The 25,786-nt window shown below is 36.8% G+C and overlaps 1 protein-coding gene across 1 annotated transcript in view; it reads left to right on the top strand.

Annotated features, from left to right (window-relative positions):
- The first annotated feature begins 11,473 nt into the window (after positions 1 to 11,473).
- Positions 11,474 to 25,786, top strand: part of MTMR11 (myotubularin related protein 11) — a 1,184,472-nt gene continuing 1,170,159 nt past the window's right edge. Inside the window, exon 1 of the mRNA XM_044079897.1 lies at positions 11,474 to 12,058. Coding sequence (XP_043935832.1) covers positions 11,999 to 12,058 — 60 coding nt within the window. The 5' untranslated portion in view covers positions 11,474 to 11,998. The remainder of the gene's footprint in view (positions 12,059 to 25,786) is intronic.

The following is a 25,786-nucleotide window of genomic DNA, read 5'->3' as shown; positions in this document are numbered from 1 at the left end:
TGAAGATTTAGCCTCGAATAAGAACTACTTATATACTCATCCCTAACAGGCACCACCAGCCTGGTTAACAACAAGAAAAATGATACTGCTTCTTAATAGTGAACCTGTAAGCCATCCTAAAAGCTAAAGACCAATAACTTGGTTTCTGATGATGTACAAACTATGTATTGGAATTGGTGCCAGCAGAGTTTATAGTCATTTAAAAGAAAATTCAATTGTGGCAAAAAACAAAAGGGTAAAAAAAGAAAGTAATATGGAACAAAGGATCATTTCTTGCTAAATAAACTTATAATGGAGAATTCTAAAAAGGGGAAGAATTGAAGTATGCCATGGATAGATTACAAAAAAGCATTTGACAGCATCCCACATTCATGGATCCATCCATCCATCCACAACCCCTTTTCCCATTTTTATATATAGGGTTAGGGTGTCACTTCAATAGTGACTATCAACTAGAGCAAAGGTTCACACCGCCGGGTGAGATTTCTAATATGGCTGCACATCGAGTAACAGCTTAATTTTAGTTCTCCCAGTGTGAAAACAGAAACTTAGCAGAGAAAGCCAGTGGACCTAAATTTCTGGGTAGATTTCAGTAACTCGCTAGTATGTGTACTGCCTTGATACCAGGAAAAAAGAAATACAGAAGATCTGAAGGAAAATCAGCTATAGTACTGTAGCTATTCAGCAAAAATCAGTGCAAGCTCCAGACATAGTAATCCATGAAAAAAACAAAAGTAGCATTGATTATTGAAAGTGATACACCTAGTGATTACAGTGTCTGATGTATCATAAAATACCAAGATTTGCAGGCAGAAACAAGAATAATGTAGAGGAAAGATGCCCAGACCGTTCCAATAGTAGTAGGAGCAAAGTGTCTAATAAAAACAATTTACAGCCTTATTTAGGTATGCTACCATGTAACTCCATATGAATTGCAGAAGGAGTCAGTTCTGGCACATTGTGGGTATTGTGAAGAGCACTTTTGGCTAACATCAAAGACTGAAACAATACTGATTTCATGAACTTTAATTATACCCTAACTTAGGAATGGGGTGCATTCCCATTATGGCATCAGAAACCCAAAAAGATTTGGAGAAATGAAATCAAGAAACATAAAATTATTCCACTTGCTTTACAATACTTTTCCAAAGAAGAAGAGGAGGCAAATGCCTTTTTGGTCTTATATGAAAACCCTGATGAATCTGCCCAGGCCATATCCCAACAGATTTCAAACATTATGGAAAAACACTCCTATCCCTGGAGCAACATTTCTGCATATGGGGCTGATAATGCCAGTGTCCACTATAGAAAGAAAACTGGCATGTATACCAGACTAAAAGAAAAGTACCTATCACTTCAGAAGGCTAACTGTGGTCCCCACATAATTCATAATACAGCCGAAAAAGCTGCAGCACAACTACCATATGACATGGAAGTGTTTGTGATAAAACTTTTCAGTCATTTCTTAGGTTCTGTCACAAGGACCAGACACTTGAAAGATGTGGCATGGAATTTGAGAATCTGTTAAGGCACTTGCCAAAAAGTGGCTGTCACTGTTGGCAGCTATTGAGGAAGTAGTAAAAAACTCCCAGTGCTCCAATTGTAGTTCCTCTCCCAGGAGAAGAGGAGAGCCATGGCAGATATGGCTGTACTCTTCATATAATGATCATGGGGAGAACATTGCCTCACTGCTCCAGTAACAGTTGCCCTTTCTTAGCACTGTCCTCATTGATTTCAATGAGCACATAAGTATATTAGAAAAAACAGCACTGACTGCCATGGAGACATTTTCAGTGATGGTCTCTCTCTCAAGAAAGAAATGCAGGCAAGAGCTGAAGATGCTTTCTTTGATGGAGAACTTAGGGCACTTATGAACTCATTGGACAGCACTTCTTTTAAAAAGCTGACGAGACTTCATTATGTTCTTGGAGACAGCAGTTAAGTACTTAGAACAGTGGTCTGATTTTAGTGAAAAGAACTACTTGTTTACACTGTCCAAGTTATCTTTAACTGAGCCTTTTCTATTGGGTTTATATCACAACGTCGAACTAACATAAGTTCGAACGTTGTAATATCGAACCCTAAAGTCTGAAATCCAATAATAACGAAAAGACAGAACAATGATTTTTTTCCCCAGGGAAAAAAAATCGCTGTTCCATGACAAAAAAAAAAAATTAAACCTTAAACTTAAACTAAAGTGGGGGCTTCAACCCCACCCCCCAATCTGGGGGGGGGCTGTGCCCCTCACACACCCCCTACTTAAATATACTAACTCCTAGATCGCACCACAGTGGAGGAAATAGTAAAGCCCCGAAAACGGCCCACCGTTTTTTTTTCCCTGGGAAAAAAATCTGTGCGCCGTGGCTTCGCTATTTTTGGATTTTGGACTTTTGGGTTCGATATTACAACGTTCGAACTTATACAAGTCCAACGTTGTAATGTAGACCCTTTTCTATTCACTGACTCACTCGGTGTGATTATTGCCCTGAATCTGGAGGACATAGATGAAGACCATCTTTTCTAGGGCTATTTAATAATCAAGCCTTTTCTTCAAGAATTATGTACCACAAGGTCATCAGGAGAAAAGTAGCTGAAACTTTTCAGAGAAGTGCACAAGTTGACTGCACTATATCCAGTAATTACTAGGGTATTATCTAGATCAACATCCAATACATTTGCAGAAAGAGGTTTTTTTTTTTTGGATAAATAGATAGTGAACATACAAAAATGCTGAACTAATGATGACTGTAAATTACCGGATGGAATGCAGTGACTTTTATTTAAATATTATATCAGACTGGGCACTTCTTTATGCTATCAAATCAAATTTAAAGTACACATTAAAAACAGAAATAACTGATTTATTTTAGTTTGCTTGTAGTGTGCATTATATAGATGTTTTGGTTTTTCTTGGTGAGAATAGTTATGGTTAGTGCAATAAGTAGAATTTAGAGTTTTTTGCTTTAATTTATAATAAACATACTCTTAATTCATCCATCTGCCAACAACCCCTTTTTTCCCATTTTTGGACATGAGGCAAGGTGACAATAATTTACAGCCAAGGTTCAATATTCTTAATTATACACATTTAAACAATTTCAGTGTGACAATAATTTTAGTGTGACAATGATTTACAACCAAGGTTCAATATTCTTAATTATACACATTTAAACAATTTTAGTGTGACAATAATTTACAGCCAAAGTTCAATATTCTTAATTATACACATTTAAACAATTTTAGTGTGACAATAATTTACAGCCAAGGTTCAATATTCTTAATTATACACATTTAAACAATTTTAGTGTGACAATAATTTTAATGTGACAATAATTTACAGCCAAGGTTCAATATTCTTAATTATACACATTTAAACAATATTAGTGTGACAATAATTTTAGTGTGACAATGATTTACAACCAAGGTTCAATATTCTTAATTATACACATTTAAACAATTTTAGTGTGACAATAATTTACAGCCAAAGTTCAATATTCTTAATTATACACATTTAAACAATTTTAGTGTGACAATAATTTTAATGTGACAATAATTTACAGCCAAGGTTCAATATTCTTAATTATACACATTTAAACAATTTCAGTGTGACAATAATTTTAATGTGACAATAATTTACAGCCAAGGTTCAATATTCTTAATTATACACATTTAAACAATTTTAGTGTGACAATTTTAGTGTGACAATGATTTACAACCAAGGTTCAATATTCTTAATTATACACATTTAAACAATTTTAGTGTGACAATAATTTACAGCCAAGGTTCAATATTCTTAATTATACACATTTAAACAATTTTAGTGTGACAATAATTTTAGTGTGACAATGATTTACAGCCAAGGTTCAATATTCTTAATTATACACATTTAAACAATTTTAGTGTGACAATAATTTTAATGTGACAATAATTTACAGCCAAGGTTCAATATTCTTAATTATACACATTTAAACAATTTTAGTGTGCTTGTGTACAGTATGTAGATTATTTGTTTAGTTTTATTGTTTAGAATAGTTATAGTTAGTGTTACATGTAGAATTTGAAGTTTTTTTGCTTGTTTAAATAAACGTGCTTATCTGTTTAATATGTGTAGAGTGTTATTTTCTTCATTAAAGTTTACTTACTGTAACTTATAGCTAAGTAGTGTGTGTGTGTGTGTGTGTGTGTGTGTGTGTGTGTGTGTGTGTGTGTGTGTGTGTGTGTGTGTGTTTGCAATAATGCTTTACTTTTATCGTTGAAGCTACATAATTAAGATTTCAGTATGATGTCATAACGTCATACAGAGGTAACCCTAACTGCATCTCTTTCGCCACTCCAATGGTGATGTTATCATGCACTGGCAGATTTAGGCTTTGGTACAGGGGCACGTGCCTCCCCCTTTTGTTATCTTGATTTATGTGCAGAAAAGAAAAGGGGGGAAGCTAAGCAAATCTAGAAACTTGAAAAATGTACTGCCAAAGCCGTACATTGTGGTATGGCAGACTTTGCAACTGTTGAGAGAGAGAGAGAGAGAGAGAGAGATTGCACTTGAACTATAACTCCCAGAAACCTTCGTTCTTGAATTTTTAAAACTATTTAAAAAAATGCATCAACAAAAAAAAAATTGACGCAGAGTGCGTTTGCTTTCCTCGTAGCTACTATGCAGAACAAAATATGTTACTACACTGCTAGCAAATTCAAAACAGATTTGCACTCGAGTTTTTTTTTTTCGATTCCTGCAGTAGGTACCTTTTGACCCCATTATTATGATGGGCTGCATTCTTTAGTGATTATATAGGTGCATGGAGGCCCTTATTCTTGTCCAGTGGCATAGATCTCTGCCTGCATGACTATAGTTGGTACCATTAGTGGTCGCTGTTCTGCCCTATTTATCTGTGCCTGTGTTTGCATTGTAAACTGCTGGTAATTGTGCAGGAAAAAGGGGAAAGATGAAGGATAAACAAAAGAGAAAAAAAGAGGATCCCATTTTGACTGGAGCTTCTTGCATGGTAAGTAAAAACTTGCAGAGGTCAGGCATTTATATTGATAATTCAGTTTGTAAAATGCATTTATTCCATGATAAAACCAGTGATTTTGCAGCAAAAATGAGCATTTATTGTACTTGTGGTCTTCATCTGCAATTCTGCAGACATTGTTAGAATTTTTTGTAATAAAGTTTTGTGAATTTCTTAAATGTTGTGAAAGAGTGAAGTATTTGTTTTCTTATTTTGTTGCACTGACTAGAAATCAAAAGTGCCTACAGGATGATCTGCCCATTAATTACAGTAAGCAGTAGCTCCGTTAGGTTAGATAAGATAGTAAGTTAAAACTGCATTCTGTAATGCTGTGGGTTGTAAATCCCTATGAAGTGGCCACTTGGTTGTGGTATTTTAACAACTTTATCTTGGGTGGTTTTATGAAATTCTCATATATACTACTCGTAGGAATACATTTACTTCTAGTCTCCTTGTTTATTCATAGGATAAATACAAAGCTAGTAGAGTTTTAAGTTAGAAAACGTGAAGTGCTTACAAACAAATGTACATACTGTTAGTCTGATAAATTACCTTTATGGTTTTAGGCAAACCTCTAAAGGTATACACTTTTAAATATACTAAATGCATGAGCTCAGTTTGGAGTACATTGGCTTGTCAGACTTTCATAGAACTTTTTTTGTACCTTCTTGGCTACTGTAGTCTGCCTCTTTGAACCCTTTCTGTATTGGTGGAAGCTGGATGGAAGTGGGTGTTTAGCCTATTTTGCATAAAGCTGTTACATTTGCTGCAGTGATCATTTGATGTAGAGAAATAGACTTCTGTACTGCATATAGAAGTTAATGATAGTGAAGTATGTTTAAGCAATGAATTTGTGCAATACTTGCAGTCTATTACATGCATACGTGGAGGTGGTGGCAGAACTAAATTGTCAAGTTCATTGTGCTTGATGAGCTTTAACAGAAATGTGTGCATGTCTGTATTTTGTGTGTGTGTGTGTGTGTGTGTGTGTGTGTGTGTGTGTGTGTGTGTGTGTGTGTGTCCATATAGTATGTCTGCACACATAATGTGTGTGAGTATATTTATATAATGTGCATATAATAAATATACACGTGTGTACACATATTTATGTATAACTTAGCTGAGAACAGTTTGTGAGTTAGTACAAGTTATGTGGTAGGACATCAGATAGTTATCTTAAAGCAAAGTGATTATTTGTTGCAAGTCTGTTTTGAGGTGTATTTACCAGTGGAATTCTCATGGTAGGAATAGACTAAGGGTGTCAAGTAAAACATACACAACTTGCTGGATTGTCACTAAGAGGTAGGTCACCCCAGTGGAGTACCATAGGGCTCTGTGCTGGGCCCAATCCTGTTTGCAATCTACTTCTTGGAGTTCAAGGCTAATTTCAAAGGTCTCTGGTTCACCATATCTGCAGACGACTGCAAATTTACATTCTAAAGACATGCATCTGGAGCGTTTCTCCCTGGGCCTCTGCTGAAAATAGGCTCTGTCCAAGTCGGACTTTATTGGTCAACAAATGTTAAATAAATAAAAAAATAAAATAAATAAATAAATAAATAAAATTGGGAGACATCTTAAATTCCACCCATGACACTAACATCCTGTGGGAAGGTCTAACACAGATATGACTGGTGCCAAAGCCATGGATTAAAACTCATTGAAAAGAAGTGCATTATAGTGTCTTTTGAGAAAACACCTACCCAGGCAAATTACTACATTTATAAGAAATGCCAAAGCGTTGATCAGGTAGTTAGACATCTGGGAACATATGAAGACAGTAATCTGGCCTTTGACCAACACATAGCCAAGGCAGTAAGAAAATAATTCTGTGTTACCCATCTTATAAGTAAGGGTATGAAATCCAGGTCCGAGGAAGTGTAGAACCACAGTACTTGGTCCATTATCAGAACAATCATTGAGTACAGTGCCCCCTTTGGCATGGATCTGACTAACGATATGCAACAGTTGGAACACCCACAGAGTTTCCTCACTAAGAGAATCCAGGGTATTAATACACTGTACTATACAGGTTGTCTTACAGCCCTGTTTCTATACTCTGTCTCCTACACGTTGTTGAGAGGTGATCTGTACTTGGCATATAAAGCATCCTTAGATCAAGCCCTGATGGGGCTTTTGCACATCCACAAAACAAGCAGCATAGGAACATAGATCCAGGGATTTGAACTAATCAGAATTCCTGAATGAAGAAGTTGAGAGTCATTGTTCAATGACTCATTTGTATGCATATCAGTGCTGTATTCTTCAATAAGTGCAGAAATTCTAAAACTGTAGCAAGGGTTTTGTAAACTGCAGTAAACATAGCACATTTAGGCCGCGGTGGTGCAGCGGTTAGCAGCGTCGCCTCACAAGAGGTTTTCCCGTTCGATTCTTGGCTAGAGCGCCTTCTGTGTGGAGTTTGTATGTCCTCCCCGCAGTCGAGTGACATTTAAAGACATGCAGGTAGGTGCGTGCGTGAAAGGGTCTGCCTTCTTTGAAGGTTGGGCATCGGGCTGGCAAGTCAGCACCGTAAAAATCTACTTTTAATCACTAGCGGACCGGAGTTCTGCTGTGGCAAGCCCTAACCAGGAAAAGACGAAAAAAAGGTAAACATAGCACATTTAAGGCTTGGTGACTCCCTGCTGCTTTTTTTTTTTTCTTAACAGCATTTCAGTTTGCTTGGGTGATTCGCTGCAGCCAAGACTTTTTAAATCTTTAGCAATCCCTGGCAGAGAGAGTGTAGGGGTAAACTGTAATTTTAGGAACAGCTTTTAGTGTCTGATGAGCTTTACTGTCGCCATTAACTTTTGACTACAATAATGTCATTGTTTTCTCAATATTAAGTTCAATAATGGTTACTAGTTTAAATGCGTTGTGGACGTAAATATATTTTCCTTTTGACATGATTTTTTTTTTTATATATTATTATTCCCTTGTGAATTTTCAGATGCTTTTGGGGTTTTATTTTGCCAGAAGTTCAAACTTTGTGTCATTAGCAACTAGTTATAGCATAAATAAAGCACATGTTTACATACAATTACTGGCTTATGGAATGGGAAATTAGATATGCATGCTTACAAAAATGATTTTGAGTGATCCTCTGTTTCGAATGATCTTCAATATTCCCCACTGCTGTTTCCAAGCATTTGCTTTGCTAATCTGAAGTGTAGCATTTCAGAAACTTCAACAGCTTTTTCAAATAGCTCTTATTTTTCCCAAAAGTACAGAATGTCACTATAGCTTGGTTAGGGGCAGTGTCCTGTTTAGGTGCAATATTTTGGAATACATTACTGTGATTGTCATTTTTTTTTTTACTTTCCTCATAATCAAAGATGTAGGTAAACATACTCACTATACTGAAATGTGTCCAGTTGTTCTGATCAGCTCGTGTTAATGTCAACACTAAAAAAGCACAAAATGTTTAGAACTGTGTAAATGAATATTCACAGTATAGCAGTTCACAAACAATTCTTGTGCCAAAGGAATACATCTCTATAACTAGCTTTGTATGGCAGTTAATTGTAATAGTTGAAAAGAAAGTACATCTTTCCATGTATATTGGGGTAGCATTGCGAGGGGTGAGTTCATTTCTACACTGACAAGTGGGTACTGGAAGCAGCAACATTAGGTTTGAGACAGTACAAAATGTAAATCTCTGGCTACACCCCTGCTCATAATCAAACATCAGATACATGGCTATTTTGGAGGATAGTGGTTTGCTGTTTATATATGTCTGACAGCAACAGCTTGAAATTTCTTACTGTGTTTTATTTGTTGTTTTAGTTTTGTCCCAGTATGACATCACAGTGGTACATGGGGAGGTATCTGCCTTTGGGGATAAAGATGAGGGGGGCACACTGTGTATATGCATGACAACAGCCGCTTGATATTTAAAACTGTGACAATTTGTTCCTTGACAATCATCCTAGATGAACATCAGGGGGATACTCTGAAGGTGACTTTTTTAGTGATTGATAAGGAGGCAGGTACTATATCCAGATTTGTTTTATGCATTCTTACAAGCATTTCTCTCCACACTTTGTAAATTGCTTGTTTTGTCAGGAAACACTTCTACCCTAAAAGAAAAGAATAAAATTGAATGTATTTCTTTACATGTGCTGTTTCGGGGCAGTTATTTCATGACAAGGTTGGAAAAAAAGCTCTAAAGTGGGCCTCAAAGCATTTAAAAACTTGTGGTCTCTGGGGGTCTGGAGTCCCTCATTTCCCTATCTTAATTCACTTATTTATTCCACAGTTATCACAGTGCACCCTTTGCCACTTAGACCGTATTGAAAGGATGCAGAAAACAGCTGAAGAATATTATTTGAGAATTGGTAGGAAAAAGTAATCTGTATAGTGTGTGGATGTCAAGTAGGGAACAGGGGGCTCCATGACCCTTTGCCCAGGCCTCTCTTTCATCTAAGGCCATCTCTGTTTATCACCCCCCCCCCCCACACACACACACACACACACACACACACACACACACACACACACACACACACACACACACACACTTCCTATTGCTCTTCTTTTCAAACTATGCCTCCTTCTGCAAAATACTAGATCCACTACTCTCATGGGTAGAGTGTGTGCCAGGGTCATATTGACCACATCCCCATGTCCCACTTTGCCCCGCTTAAAGATGGCAAACCTAAATCCAAGCATGTTTGTAGCATATAGCACCAAAACAGTATAGACCCCGTAGCCAGCCTTGGGCATAGGCCAACTAGGCACATAGGGCGCTGCTCTAATAGGGGCGCTTTTCCAGTATTTATTTGGTGAAGGTAGACCAAGCTGGGGCACTGGGTGGTGTGATGGGGGTCGCCGTGGAGCCTTTTTGCCTGGGGCACCAGTTGACCTAAGGCCGCTCCTGATAGACCCAATGGTATTTCTGCCAGCTCAGCTTTAATGGTACGGCGTTACTTAGTAACTGCCTTCTAAAAATATTCCTATGGAAGTGCCTCACTGTTATTGATAGTCAGTCTCTTTTCGTTCACGTTTCTTTTACTTTTTCGTACACTCGGCGTTTATTAGGGATGTGGTTATTGTTAGTTTCCATTTATGTTTGTCTATGTGTTTGCTCTAGCCAGATACCCGATCTCTACATCAATACACAGTGAACACTGAGGCAAAGTTTGCAGTCGTCTGAGGGCAAATATTTACCTTATTCCGTACAACCGTATGTAATTGTGCCAGTTATGAAATTATTCAGTTTAGATACTGTCGTAGACATGGATTATTGGCAGTCACTAACAAAGATTACCCTTTGTGGCTTTAAACAGCGCATTTGGATAGAGAACAGATAACATAACACACATCACAGGAACGCTGCCTCGGTTCTCGAACCTCTTGACTCCTAAAACTTTAAGACAAATATAATTTTACTTTCTCTTGCACAAGAGAGTGTATGTGCTTCCTTGGGTTCGATAGTCATTCCGTCAAGTTAACACTACATCACTGCTGTCACTGATAAACAGTCAGCATTGGGTCCATAAACTGTAAATAATTACTAACCACCTATGTTTGCATTGTGCCAGCCGATCTAAAACAATATCAGCTGGCACTACACAATATATTTAACCTCAAAAACCTGTGAAAATTGCTCAACAAGAAGAGCACAGGCGTTGGGTGATCTTTTGTCTGATTCTTAAGTGACATTATTTAACTAATTATTTTCTGACCACACAGAATATTACTGGGATTGTAGCTATAATATTGAAACTAGGTTTTAGGGGCTGTCTCAGTGACAGTCCAAAGTCTGAGACCTTTTACTGCATTTAACCACTCCAGTTATTTAGAATTCATATAGTTTGCTTTAATCTACCACTTAACTACAAGCCAAATTCAGTTTTAACAAACAAACAAACAAAAAAAAAAAAAATGCCGTCAAATGAGTGCACGTTTCATTTATCCAGATTTTCGCAGGCTGTTCAGATTTTTGCCTCATATTTTGGTCTGTCATACAATTTGCGGTTTTCTAATCAAATGAGGACTGACGTCATTAAATAATCACATACATTTGAGTTTCAGACTTAATATCCTTCTGAAAAATCCATGCTAACTCAAAATCTGTTGCAACTTTCTAAGTTTCTAAAAGCAATATTTACAATCTGACCCTAATTTTGGGCGGCCCCCATCCCGTTCTATAATTATGTTTAGTTTGGTCTAGATTTGTTGCGCTTAGAAGTTGAGGTTTGCTAAAATGGGATAATTTATTCGGCCAGAGTATCCCGCTTAACAAATGGAATAACATAAATGTTTACATAGATCTAGGGCGAGACAAGGTAGCATCCTCAATCGATGACTGAGCGAGGAAAGTATTTGGTCTCAACACATTCAGTTCCAAGTAACAAATAGTTGTTACTCAGACACAAATGCGTTTATTCCAATTTGAGACAGGTACCTTTTTGGGGAGGAGAATAGTTGTCCCGTGAAAGAAAGTGGTATGACTCGAAAGTTTATTAGGATACATTTTTTTCACACAGAAGTCAAACAGGCGTAGGTACAGTTAGTAGAAGGCGGGGGAGGTAGACACAATTCTTTCAGAAACAGGACAATGTCTCTTTAAAAAGCGGAGCTGGTCGGCCTTTGTAGCATGTGTATGTAAGCTTCTCCCTTCTACCCTACAAGTGTCAGTTTCACTATGGCGCTGAGAGCTGTATTCTTTACACAATACAAGTTAGTAGGGACGCAAGAAAAGCAAGGGGCCCCGACCACCAGCACTTCAAAAGCCAGCAGCCTTCCTCTAAAGTAAAGTAAAAAGCGAGCTTAAAATACATGTGCATCATACCCGACATTATGGTTGGTCAAGAGCACTTTTGCGGAGTTAGTGACATAGGAATAAGAAAACATTAGCTTCTTGCTACCTGGAGCACCATGGACTAAGTGATATGGTTGTTTGTCTTTAATTGTTTCCTAATTTTTGTACTACATTGCTTCCACCTCAGACCCGAACATAGAACCGTCCCTTTAACGGATCAGCTATGTTATCCGGATCTAAATCGTCCTTTAAGATTAAGCAGCTTGCTCCTGAATTGCAAGTGGTAAGTAAGTCACTTTACATATGATCTGTATATCGCTCTCTGTTTTTCTTTCTTAAGGATTTTCGTTTTGTAAAGTCTGTGTTTAGTTCGGAAATCATTCAAATGTAACATAAGTTCTTCTGTCAGTCTGCGTTTCAATGGCTTAGAGTGCTTCATAGTGATGGTAAAACAAGAGCTTAGTGTTTATTTTCTGTATACTACGTTGCTATACGTTTTTCATTTTGTACTGTAGTTTTAATGTTTATAGAAGGGGCTCTGTATGCTTAACATATCGCATTCGTATGCTGAAAACACTATGTGAAGTAGTGATTCAAAACACGTAGTTTATTTTCAGTGAAAAGACTTTAAGACAGACTTAACTATCACGTGAAAATTTCAAAGTCCTAACTATCACGTGAAGATTTCAAGGTCTTGAATAGTGCTTGTGTGGGTTTGAAGGTACACAGTGTAAGTGCAGACGTGCTGTGCTGATGAATTGTAACATGGCATTATGATTTTTCCCTCATGTGTTTGGTCTGTTTCTCATAAAGTTGTGGTTTTATAGCAAATCATTGAGGATTCAAGTCAGAATATAATGACATACATTGAGTTTCAAGCTTCATACCCTTCAGAAAATTAATGGTAATTCAAACCTGTTCTTTTATCAGCTTTCTAAGTTTTTAAGAACAGTATTTAAACATTGTCCCTATTTTGGGGGCCTTTGTCTCCCATTATTTATGGCTTTGTCCAGATTTCTTGCTCAGAGAGAGGTTGAGAGGTATGGCAGCTACTTTATTTGTAATTGAAAACAGGGATCATAATGATTCAGTGATGTGGCTATTCTGTAAATTCCAGGTGTGTGCATCTCTTAAAATGTGGTAGAAAATCTGTGGAAGTGTAATTTTTAAAATAAAATATATAACATTGTAGGTGTTGTTTCTGTATGTATTAGTGCTTTGTGTCGGGTAACAAGTTTAATTAAATAATATATACACACTTCAAAGTATGCAGAAGGAAAACACACACCAATGTCACTGCAACGTTTTAGGTGGTGTTTCTGTATGCATTAGTGCTCTGTGTCACTTAACAAGTTTAAAAGTATTCAGAATGAAACCTACACCAGTGTAACTACATATATTAGTGCTCTGGGGCAGTTAATAAATTTAAATAATACATACACAATTCAGAGTGTGCAGAATGAAAAACGCTAACTGCAAAGTAAACATAATGGAGATGATATGATGCACTTCAGGAACATAACCGAATGACATATGAGAACATTTTTTTTGGTCATTCTGTAAGCATTCTTGTCTTACTGGATAAAGTGAGCCACAGCCCTGTTAGAATAAGAGTGGTGCCATGGATGGGATAGAGAAAGAATAGGCTACAGAGATGGCACTGGGCCAGGAGGATGAGAGGGTAAGGAGCAGGTGCAGGAGGGTTGAACGGAGAGTCTTTGCAGTGTTTTGATGACAAGACGGTAGCAAAATCTGGAAGGTGGTACAGCTGTGCTTACCTACATTGTTAGGCTGATTATTACTGGAAGGTGTGCACTAGTGACAGGTTGAGGGAATGTCTTTATCATGAAGGTGCATAGGACAGGAGGGTTGTGTGTTTTGTTATGAGACACAATTCTTGCAGCAGCAAGAGAGCAGCAGTATGAAGTAGGAGGAGCACAGGAAGCCGTCCTATAGCTAAGAAAGCATTTGTTAAAAGGACAGTGCTGAGACTGTGTGGCATGATTAGAGTGAAGGTAGAATTATAGACTACATATCGATGGCCAGAAACTGGGGGGATCAGCTAAATGAGATAATAATTTCATATGGGGAAGGTGTGTGTACATGTATGTCAGCAGTTTACTTCGCCCATTTCAGATTGTAGCTGAAACCTGTGTGGCTCTAATATATGTGAGGAAGTATTTTCGTCTTTGCATCCAAGTGTGTGTGGAGACTTTCAGAAAAATATTTTCAGCTGCGTGCTCTCTCTTTTTGAATTGTGCTTCCACAATAAATAAATATGTCAAAAATGTTTTGTAGACCATGTATACATTATTCAAAATCATACAAGCCTCATGAACATTAAAAGTAATTTTGTATATTCTTAAGGAATATGGCAAAACTATCAACATCCAGTTCTTTAGCATAACAATGCTCCTTCATGTTATACTAGCCCTTCTAATAGTTTTGAGTTCACTAACTACCATACTCCACACCTACCACTGATACAAACCTTTACTTTACAATTAACAGTGTAAATTTACCCCATCATAAAAAACAAATGCATATAGCCAAATCCTGTTTTGAAATTTGTACTGTATATTTACCCACAAATAAACTCTTGTCCTAAAAAAGAACTTGACGTAATGAAGTAAGTATAGTTGCAATTAAAGATCAAGAGTTATTCCTATACTACTTGCTCTGTGATGATGCATACTTAAATTCAGGCCCTACATACTTTAATGACATTCTAATTAAAAAAAAAAAACTTGTAAAATGCATCATAATCACTTAAATACTTGGAGCAGCTGAAATAAACTTGATCTTCTACATGCATGGGCAGATTATAAATTTTAGCCAGGTGTCTGTTAAGATGTCAGGCTAATAATATTCATTAATGACTACATTATCCCACCAAGTTATAACATATTCAGAGTAGATCACTTAACAAAAAGAGCAGGAGGTATTCTAACACCCCTACTGCAAGAAGCTTGAACTTACAGTTTTTAATACACTTGTACCCTTTCCTTTAACAACACTGAATTCCTGCTGTTAACTAAATTGCTTCAGTCTCCTGTACATTGTAACATTCTATATTGCACCAGATCAAGTCACCTATAACGCTGAGACTCGTGAAGATACTCTGTCTTGGTGGCATCTACCATAAAACAAGATATAATAATTTTAGGTGATGTAAACATTAATTGCTCCAATAAAGGTGATGTAAACATTAATTGGTCCAATACGTCACTCATAAAATAGTCAGGACAATCAACACTTCTCAATCTTCTATCAATCTATTTGGCCCGATACAATTAATAGCAGAAGCTACCAGAACTGACAACCTCAAACAGGTGTCGTATCTTAAATTTGATACTAACTGGCAATAGCAATTGTGCCTTTACTACAGGAACTCTCCCTGACTATCATCATACCTATATAATGTGGGCATAGTCTAAAGTGTCCAAGTGTACTATTTTTAATTTGTCTAAGAAAAGCTTCTCTGATACTAACTTTAACTCTTTGCTTTGCCATCCTATTTGGAGCCCATTAAAATACCTCTCTGTAGATGATCAGATTCTTACTTTAATAACACCTTCCATGACATTCTAAACTTAATTGCTCCACTAAGGAAACAGTAAAATAAAAAAGCTCACCAGCCATGGCTGTCCTCAAAAACAAAACAAACGACTCCAAAGAAATAAAATTTGGAAAAGTAGACAAAACATGACAGCTCACTGACATTTCAAACTTACAGATCATTTAGAAATAATTTATCATATAAACTGTTTTTACTTTCAGTCTGTTAACAGTAGGAATCTCAAAGTATTCTGACATGGCATTAACAAACTTTTGAAACCAGGGTAAACTACACAACAGAGTCCCCTTCTAAATGATATCAGCTACAATATTGCTTCTAAACTGAATAACAAATTAATGCAAGCTACTGCTTCCCTACTTCCTCATCGTAACTGCCAGTCCTGATTTTAATTCAAATTACATTCCAACCGATCAACTCAAAACAACATCTACATATACTGTGGCTAGCACTTAAAACTACTAAGAAAATTAAAACCTAGCATCTGAATATCTTCCCATTGCAGGTCATCCAGCAGTATACCTCAAAGCAATAATCATTGAACAACATGTACCCAAACTGTGCAAGTAATCTTATCCCAGTTTATAAAATAAGTAATGACATTATTTTTTCAAACTTCAGACCACTAACAGTACTATTGTCTGTATATGACATTCTAGAAAAATGTTTGTATAAGCAACTATTGCATCACCTCCGTGATAACCTTTTACCTCCTGCTCTGCATGGTTTTAGGCTAGAACATAGTACAAATACTGATATGTTATCCTTCTTAAATATGAAGTTGCTACTGAATTAAAATTACCTAACTACAGCAGTATTACTTGATCTGTAGAAAGCCTTTGACAGTGACTTCCACAAATTACTAATAAGCAGATTTGCCCTACTTGACTAAATTAGCCCTCAACTGGTTCATAAGTTGGACCTTTGAGAGATCACAATCACTCTTATGGAAAAACATATCTAATCAGCTTTTACCTCGTATCAGTAGATGCCCCTCAAGTTTCAGTACTAAAACCACTGCTGTTCAACATATTTACCAAAATCTTCATAAATTTGTTGAAATGCTGCCAAAATTCGATGTGCAGATGGCACTACCTTAATTTGTCATACCTACACCTCTGCTCGGCTCCAAAGTCAAACTCAAAAAGCAATTAATAATGAACTAGAAGCGTGGGTAAAGAGATTATAACCGATACATTATTTATTTATTTTTGGTATATAGTAATTTTCTTTTTACTTTCTCTCATAAGAATTCTCTCACACATAAACTACTGACCATAAGCTTAAAGTAAGGCAACGTTTGAAACAGATTATTCAAACTAAACTAATGGGGGTTATCATAAATAAGCATCTCCAGTTCAGCCAGCACATTAACTAGTCACCAACATTTATCAAAAACATTGTGTGCTATGTACAGTAATAAATTTATGGTAACAAAAGAAATGCAGCTAAGCTGAGCCCAGTCTCTCTCCCTCCCAAATCTAATGTATGTATGATCCAGTTTAACAAATCACCAAAAAAAGTCTGCTCCATAACTTGGAGAAGAGTTGTAATAAATTTGCTAAATTTGCTGCTGCCTTTACCCAATAGAACAGGTTACAGTAGAGCACTCCAGTAACTTCAGTTTCTTAAAGTACACGTAATACTTTTAATTATTTCCAACGTAACAATGTACATAATGTACTTTTTTTAAACATAATGTCCAGCTATTAACCATAGCCTTACAAAACATGTCCCAACAGAGAACTCAAGTCTTGGCACGTAAACTAGCTACTACTCACTAAATGTCATGACCACTGTGGTGACACTGTTTCGGTCTACATATGTAAACTGCGGAACTCCCATTTCTCCAAAACTTAGAATAGAATCGACCTCAAAAGTATTTCAATAAAAACTAAAGTAGGGCCTAGTAAGTAAATAGTCAGGTCATTATATTAAATGAGGATTTAAGCTCGTGCTGTTGTAACATTTCTCTCACATCATCCTCCTCTCATTATTACGAGTATTAAACCTGACTTCTTCCCTGATTTATGTTGTCTGCATTCATGATGTCTTTCCTTTTTTTCCATTCCCTTCCACTCATTTTTTTTCATTACTCTTCTCCTACTTCCCCCCTTCTCTTACAGTGTTACATCATTATTTCTTACCCATTCCCTTATTTTTCATAGGTTCATAGATTAGTACTAAGCTAATTGCCCTTGCGAGACATTTTAAGCCTAACCAATTATCCCTTGGGAGACTCAAACCCTGCACCTTGTGTTTGTAAGGCAAACACATTAGGCCACCGTCCCAACCCCTCCTGCTACCTCTCGCATAATTGTTGTTTCCCTATTAAGTTTAACACAGAAGTCAAACATTCAGATTGTCATTTTCTTCCTACTTGTTCTCTTTTAGCCTTATTCCAATATATCCCCATTCTTTCCCACTTTATTGTAACTGTCTTTTCCTTTCTTTGTTTTATACTCTTCCCTCCATTTATTTTTGTTTCCACTTCTCTACTCCCCACCCCTTTTCTTCCCTCATTTTAGTTATATTTCATTTTAAGTTTAATATTGATACTGAGATTTAGTACCTGAGTTCATGGTCTTTATTCTGTAATATTTCATATGTTTTATCTTTCTACTCCCTTACATAATGTCAGTGTGTTATTCTTGTACAAATGTTTTCATGAAAACATCAGTAGTGTATTGTGGAAATGTTTTTCCTCTTTCTTTGTTGTATAATATCTGTACATTTTTGAATACTGTCCTGAAAGTTTGATTACTAATAGTTTTTATTTCCCTGGGACTCTGTTGAAAAGGACAATTGCCCAGTCAGACTGTCCCAGTTAATAAATGGAGTCAAATAAGAAATAAATGTCTATGATTGCCATGTGTTGTTTTTTTAATCTTTGTTTATATGAGAGCTGATGTATTTCACTTCTCTTTTGTATGGTTGTTTCCCTATTAAGTTTAACACAGAAGTCAAACATTCAGATTGTCATGTTAAGTAGACTTCTGTGGAAAGGGAACATATATTTTTACGTAACTGTTGCAGTTTCTAGTTGAAACTATAAGGAGTTTTAAAATGAAAGATAAGCTCTATTAGACACAAAACCAAAAGTTTACAATGAAAGTTTCTTTGGTGTGGAGTCAACATCTTGCACCTGAAGGTAATATATTGCCTTGAAGTATAACCCTGCTGCATAGATGCTTTGATGGTGCTGGGAATGTGGCCCAATAAATGGAAAACTTTGTGTGTATGTTTTACGTATAGCGATAGTTACCATTTAAAAGAAAAAGGAGACTTTATGAGATCTTTGTTTTGGTGATGGTAGGTATAAGTGTATTGGGATGAACTTGGGATTGTACTGTATTCTAGTGGACAGCTGAGCTGAACCTCACTGGTAGAGCAAGTGAGGATTTTAAATGGATTTACTAGCCTTGGCAAGGTTAATTGGATGGTGGAAGTTTGGTGATAGTGCTGGTGTATTTTAATTTGAAGATTTGGGTGTGAGGTACTGGGGAATTTGTTTGCTGTGATGTTTGAAGTCTGGTTGCAGTTATACTGTGCCGTTTTCCACAGCACTGTGCTATAGATGGGGAGAAGGAAAGGGTTTTAACTTTGCTCTTCATTAACTTTCCACGGTTATGAGACTATAAGTGAAATGGAAGGGGGGAGGGGGTTTTCCTCCCTGCAAAAAAAATAAAAAATGCTTTATAATTTTGCTTTTGCTCATTCTTCTTTGGTAGTGGATTTCTGCAGTAATATCGATGCATTGTTTTCATCATTATGGGATAACTCTGTTGACATACTCGTTTTTTTGGATGTTGGTGCTAGTACCTGCATGGTATCCTTAGTATCCTATCAACCTAATGTTCTTTTGATGACTTTTTTTTTCTTCTTTTCCTCTGCTTACCTTTACCTAAGTTGACACGTCTCACAGAAACTTCACAGAAAAACTTATAGCCAAGTACCTTTTTGAGAATGTGCCTCTTGAATGAAATGTTGCCATGCTTTCTGTGCATCAAGCAGGTAAATGGTGTTCTTGCTTTTCTTTCCTTTGTTGTATGGGAAGAATGCTGCATTACACAGCAGAGCCCCTTCTAGGAATATTTGTTTGAACTAGCTACATTTGAGCTCTCTAATGACCTTGGATACAACACTCTTAGCCAACTCACAGGCTCCATTTTCTATCTTTCTTTCTCACTGTCAGTGAGCCATCTGTTTTTGGCCTTAGCCAAGCCTGCCATATAACACGAGAGCTGCTACAGTTTCATCTCCATAATACTGACAGTTTGGAAGTGATTTACTTTGTTTGAGAGATTTAGGGCTAGTTTTTGCCACGTAATTTTCCCAGGGAAATGTTCAGTTCCTAAACCATGAGGGAGGTAAGAGCAAAAATACAGGAAAACTACACTGATATCAAGCAAACAAAAAAAAATGAGTTGGATATCAAAACATGAGATTGAGAAAGGTGTTCAGAATAACAGTTGAAAGGAAGGCAAGCTTGGGGACCATAAGAAGGAGATACTGATATTGCTGAACTGTTGTTACATGTCCTGCTATGACATGAGCAGGATGTTTGGGGTGGGGGGTGCTGTGAAAGCAGTTTGTAAGTTTGGGCAAAGAGTATGAAAGTATTGCGAGTAAGACAACTGGTATCCAGTCACACGTTATGACCATCTTAATAAAATCCTTGCAGTTGGGAATGACACACCAAACAGAGTGCCTTTATTGTCAAAATGCAACTTCAAGGATTATCAGTCATTGCATTTGTGATGGTGGTAGAGAGGGGTTTGGGGGTCTCCTGCTTCATGGAAGAAATTCTGCCCAGAAATGGTAATGTAAGCACTGTTTAGTCAGTCAACTCAGAGCAGGCATATTTTAATCAAGATATTCAGAAATTAAGGCATCTGTATCCAAAACAAAGGGTTCAACTGGAGCCTGACACAGTAATTTTCAGGCATGGTGTAAATTAGTGCGTAGTGTATATTAGCAATTTACTGTAGGGGAGAGCAGTGTTAAAATGACCAGCAGCAGGGGGGTACAACTAGTATGAAGCAGTACTGCACCACTTTGCTCCATGGCATTTGTAGGTTGGCAGGCAATAACTGTGCACATTCCTGGCTCAAGAAATCACCAGCTGGTTCCTATCAGGATAGTTAAAATTTATTATTTGAAGACATGCATAGTTTTATGGGTTTGCTTTAAGCTAATGCTACAAAAAATACTAGTAGGTGATGTGAATGTTAATAGGTTGGACATAAAACTCTAACTGTCCTACAACTACAGTGAACTTCTTTGGTTACACACAACTAATTAATAGGCTTACACATTATAGTAAGCCATCAAATTCCCTATTAGACTGGATCCTAGAATCGGACCCCACCAAATACACCACCTCAGGTACAGTGTCTGATTATCTGAGTAACACTCTCCCAATGTATACAACTAGACATCTCATACATCCACTTAAAAAACATTATGTTTATAAAACGGCACACAACTTTTCCAAGTTTAACCCAGGAATGTTCATTACTAACCTATCATCTTTTAACTGGAACTTTCTAAAAACCCTCTGCTTAGGTGATGCAGTAAAAGAATTCAGTACAACTTTACTTGTTGTGTCTTTCGGCTTTTCCCGGTTAGGGGTCGCCACAGCAGAACTCCGGTCCGCTAATGATTGGTAGTGGATTTTTACATACTGGGTTACCAGCCCTGATGCCCAAACTTCAACGAAGGCACGCCCCATTCACGTATGCCTCCACACAGAAGACGCTCTAGGTGAGAATCGGACGGGACAATGTCTTGCTATGAGGCGACAATGCTACCGCAGCACCACCACCGCTGCGGTAGCGTTGTCGCCTCATAGCAAGACGTTGTCCCGTTCGATTCTCAGCTCCTAAATAGCCTTGCACCTCCCAGAAGGAAGAGACTAAAAACAAATAATAAAATTTGGCAATCCAAAAAGAGTAGGATGTTAATGCAGGATAGAGAAAAAGCATGAAAGAATGGCAAAAAGAGAAAACTCCACAATATCTTAAACTTCAGAATGATTTGCAGTTGTACTAAAACGCAAATTAATGAAAACAAAAAAAAAAACTATACTATAATAACTTTCAGTATAATAGTAAATGCAACCTTAAATTCTCGACAGCCGTTAAAGAAGTCTTGCATCCCAGCCATAAATTCAACCTTGACCCCTCTCCTAGTGACTCCTCACTTGAAACTGCAGTACGGTTCAACTCTTATTTCATAGATATTATAGCATCTCTAACCAAGGATTCCCCTACATCAAATCCTAACCCTGCCCAGCAGCCACAAATCACCACATCCACTTTTCACCTTCACACCTGTACCCACATTCTATTTAAAACTGTTCTTAAATAAACTCAAACAGTGCTTTACTTCAGCTAATGACCTTCCAAGTGAATACCTTAAAATAGCAGCCGATAACATTGCCTGCTGTCTCTCAGTCCTTATCAATGGGTTAGTCCAGGAATCGCACATTACATCCCTTTAGAAAAAGTTATACATTATCCCTCTGCACAAAGGAGGAAATTCAACAGACATTACTAAATTTGGTCATATAGCAATCTTATCCATCTTCTACAAAATAGTTGAAAAGTGTAGTCAGAAACAATTGCTAAACTATCTCCTGCAGGAAGAACTCCTATCCCCCACACAATATGGCTTCCGTCCTTGCCATAGTACTAATACAGCACTTCTAACCTATATAGATACTGTCAGTAAAGCTAGAGATAAAGTCCTAGCCAAAAGCTGTCTCTGTTTTTGCTGAACACCAGGATATACTATATCCCTAAATGTGAACAAATCCATATTAATTATATTGCATCTCCTTAATCTCCCTTCTTCACTCACTCTTTCTTCTGTCAGTTTCTCTTCCCTGTCTTTCTCTTTAACTATGCCATAAACATGCTTTTCTCCCTCTTTGTATTGCAATTCATGTTTGTATTATACTAAGTTACCATTTAATTTCTCCGTAAACCGGATACAGTTTCCTATTAAATCATTGTCCTATAACTTGCATCTATTCTTAACCAATGTTTTCATATTATGTTTAATTTGGTACAATTATTTCAACTGTTTTTTGTTTTGTTTTATTTTTGTATTTTTAAAGACTGTAAAATTGTTCTTAAAATGTTTTGTAATACCTTGGGGCTTCTCTCCATGGTCCTCTGCTGAAAATGGGTCCTACCTAGTCAGACGTTCCTGGTAATCAAATGTCAATAAATAATAGGTTATGAGGGTGCCTCGGGGGTTGTTTTTTTTTTTTTTTTTTTTTTTTAAATGAAGGTTTTCATTAAAACAAAAAGTCTTGTAAAATGTGATTACAGGTTCAAATTGAGATGACAAAACTACCTGTATAAAGGATCAGGCTGTCAAACATTAGTTGGTACTTATAATGCAAACAATGGAAACAGACATTTAAAAAAGCTGATATACATGTTAGCTGGATCTAATAACTTCTTTTCAGAATAGCCATGCTATCCATATTATTTTGGAATGTGAATGGTCTTGCAGGTGTAGGCAAAAAGAGTGCAAATAGCAATGCTATAGGAGACACGTTTGGAAATAAGTAAGCATGTGAATTTGACAAAGAAAGGATTTCAGAATGGATATTCAGCAAAATGTCAGGGACAAAGGAAAACGGAAGTACTTGTACAAATTACTAGAGAAGCTCCAATATCATGCCTGTCAACTGTCCCATATTTTTGGTCCGTTCCTCATAAAATTTATGGATTTCTGGCAAATCTCTGAGGATTGATGTCACTAAACAGTAACATATACATTTGAGCTTCAGACTTAATATCCTTCAGAAAATGCATGCTAACACAAATCCTGTTATTCTAACAACTGTATAAATTTATAAAAGCATTATTTAAAATCCGGCCCTATTTTTGGGTCTTTGTACCACCATTATTTTAGGTTTTGTCCAGATTTCTTGTACTGAGAGGTTTAGAGGAAAGGGGCTACTGGCAAGGGAGGAGGATTACTCTGGCATGTATTTATATTCCACCTAAAGCTGCTGCTATGGAGGTTAAGAACATTTTCTGAGAAATAATCAGCTTTCAGCAGGGAATATTACTTACGGGTGGGGAGTGGAACTTTTTATTTGCAACAGTTAGGATGTGTCTGGGGACCTTGAAGGGAAAAATATAACAAAGGCAGATTTCTGAAGAAATTTATGAAAATATTGGTATGGAAGATGAGAATTCAGTGGTATGAACACTGAGATAATTTTACATATTATTCCAAAGGGTACAAAAGCTGGCTAGACTAGACATAAATGTATATTTTACAGGAACACTTGCATTTAATTCAAAACTTCAACAGCTATTAAATAACTAATTCAGATCATGCACCAATAACAGCTAAAATGCAGGGTAATGAAGTAAAAGTAAGACCCTAACAGCTTTCCACATATGAGTAATTTAAGGAACTAGTAGTGGAAATTATTTGAGAATTATTAGGGAAGATAGAAATTTCTTCAGAAGTGATAGCACTGAGTGGGATAAAATGAAAGTGGAGTTTAGTAATAGGGTAGAAATAAAAAGAAAGAGATATGGGATAAAATGAAAGTGGAGTTTAACAATAAGGTAGAAATAAAAAGAAAGAGATATGGTTAGTAACAAAAATTATTTAGAGGAGCTGGCAAAGGTTAAAGTATTGCAGAAAAAGGGGAATCTCAGAACTATGTACAAGGTCCATATCATTATCTAAAAGATCTTTTAATTTCAACCATGACAATTTTTTATGTGTAACAACTGTGTTTGATAACTTCAGAGCATGAACTTTTAGCACAATGACTTGGGCAACAGGAAGTAGAAATGGCCGTTGCCAAACATAGGGAGCCTATAACAAGAAAAATAATCAGAGATCCTGTAGAGGTATTGGAGAGGTTTCGGAAATGTTATGAAAATTTGTATAAAGCAGAGAGAAATGTGAAAATCAAGAAAGAGCACACATGGGAATATTTATGGAAGACTTAAATATACCAAGGTTAGAAGTAGACGAGGCTTAACAACTAACAGTTGAGATAGGAGGAGATGAGATAAAAATGGTGACGTGTAATCGGTCTGCTGGAAAATCTCTTGGCATAAATGGTATCTGTGTGGAACTTTGAAAGCTTGGAGGGAAAAAAATGATTAAAGTTCTGGAAAGTTTTGTTTAACCATATTTTAAAAGGAGGGAAAGCACCAACATTCTGGAAGAAAGTTGTAATGCTTAAAGGCAGTAAATACCCATCAGAACCAGCTTCATATAGATAGGCCCATTGCAATTTTAAACCAAGATTGTAAAATGTGTACGTCCTTAATAGCTAAAAGAAAGGCAAAGGTGTTGCCAGAATTGATAGTTGTAGATCACTGTGGTTTTGTGAAGAGGAAGCGAACATTTGACAGTGCTAATAGTACAATAATGATCCAGAGGGAAGCAACATGTAAGAAAATACTGCTGCTCTTGGTGGGTCTTGATTGCAGAGGAAAACATTTGACAGAGTAAGCTGGGACTTTATGAATTGGGCAATAGAAGCATTTGCATTCCCTGATACAATAATAAGATCAACTAGGAGGATATATGGGGGATGGGTGGCAAAAATTCAAATGGGAGGGTCCCTCCCAGACAAGTTGTGACTGAAGAGAGGATCAAGGCAGAGGTGCCCCCTTTTTTAACTTTATTATTTACTTTATATTTAGTGCCATTTACAAAGAAAGTAAGAGACTCAAATCCAGGATATAATTGGTATATTAATCTAGAAAAGGTGGCTTTATTTGCAGACAATATTATTTTGTACCTGACAAAACCGGAAAAGGACATCTCGGTGTTGCGGGACGTTCTGAGACTGTTTCAAGTCTTTTCAGGATATAACATTAGTGAAGATGGTTTACAGCCTTTGTTTTATGTACCCACAGGGGACATGATAAAATGAAGTATTTAGGATTATGGATTTAAAAAGGATTTTGTTATGGCAGCTAAAGGTATGTGGGAGGAGACTAAACAAAGGCTAATACAAAAACTGAGAAACTGGAAGATTTTGTTTTAGCATAAGGATGGTGAGATACAAGCAGTGGATATATGGTTTCATCCCTTTAGTTGTATATATAGGTCAGGCATATTTTTAACAACCAGAGGAGAAAATGTAGAGAGTAATTAATAAAGATTTAAAGGATTTTATCTGAGAGGAAGAAAGGGCAAGGGCCAAGTGGGAATGGTTGATCCATACAATAGAAAAAGGTGGTTTATAGGATCATAGGCAGTTAGTAGGCTATTGGCCCTGAGGCCCTTACAAGCCTAGTCAAGAATTTTAGCCCATGTTCCAACAAGTCAACACCCTATGCCACTATCCAGCAGGGACATAGGTGGCATACCAGGGGTGTATTTTCTGTTCCCCATCCAGTTATCCAGGTTGCGCTTAAAAAGGGGTAATGA

This window comes from Protopterus annectens, chromosome 8.part0 (genome assembly GCF_019279795.1).
Source record: "Protopterus annectens isolate FY-2018-M chromosome 8.part0, PAN1.0, whole genome shotgun sequence".
NCBI lineage: Eukaryota > Metazoa > Chordata > Ceratodontiformes > Protopteridae > Protopterus > Protopterus annectens.
The sequence above is the reverse complement of the archived record's forward strand: the minus strand, read 5'-3'. Positions and strand labels throughout refer to the sequence as shown.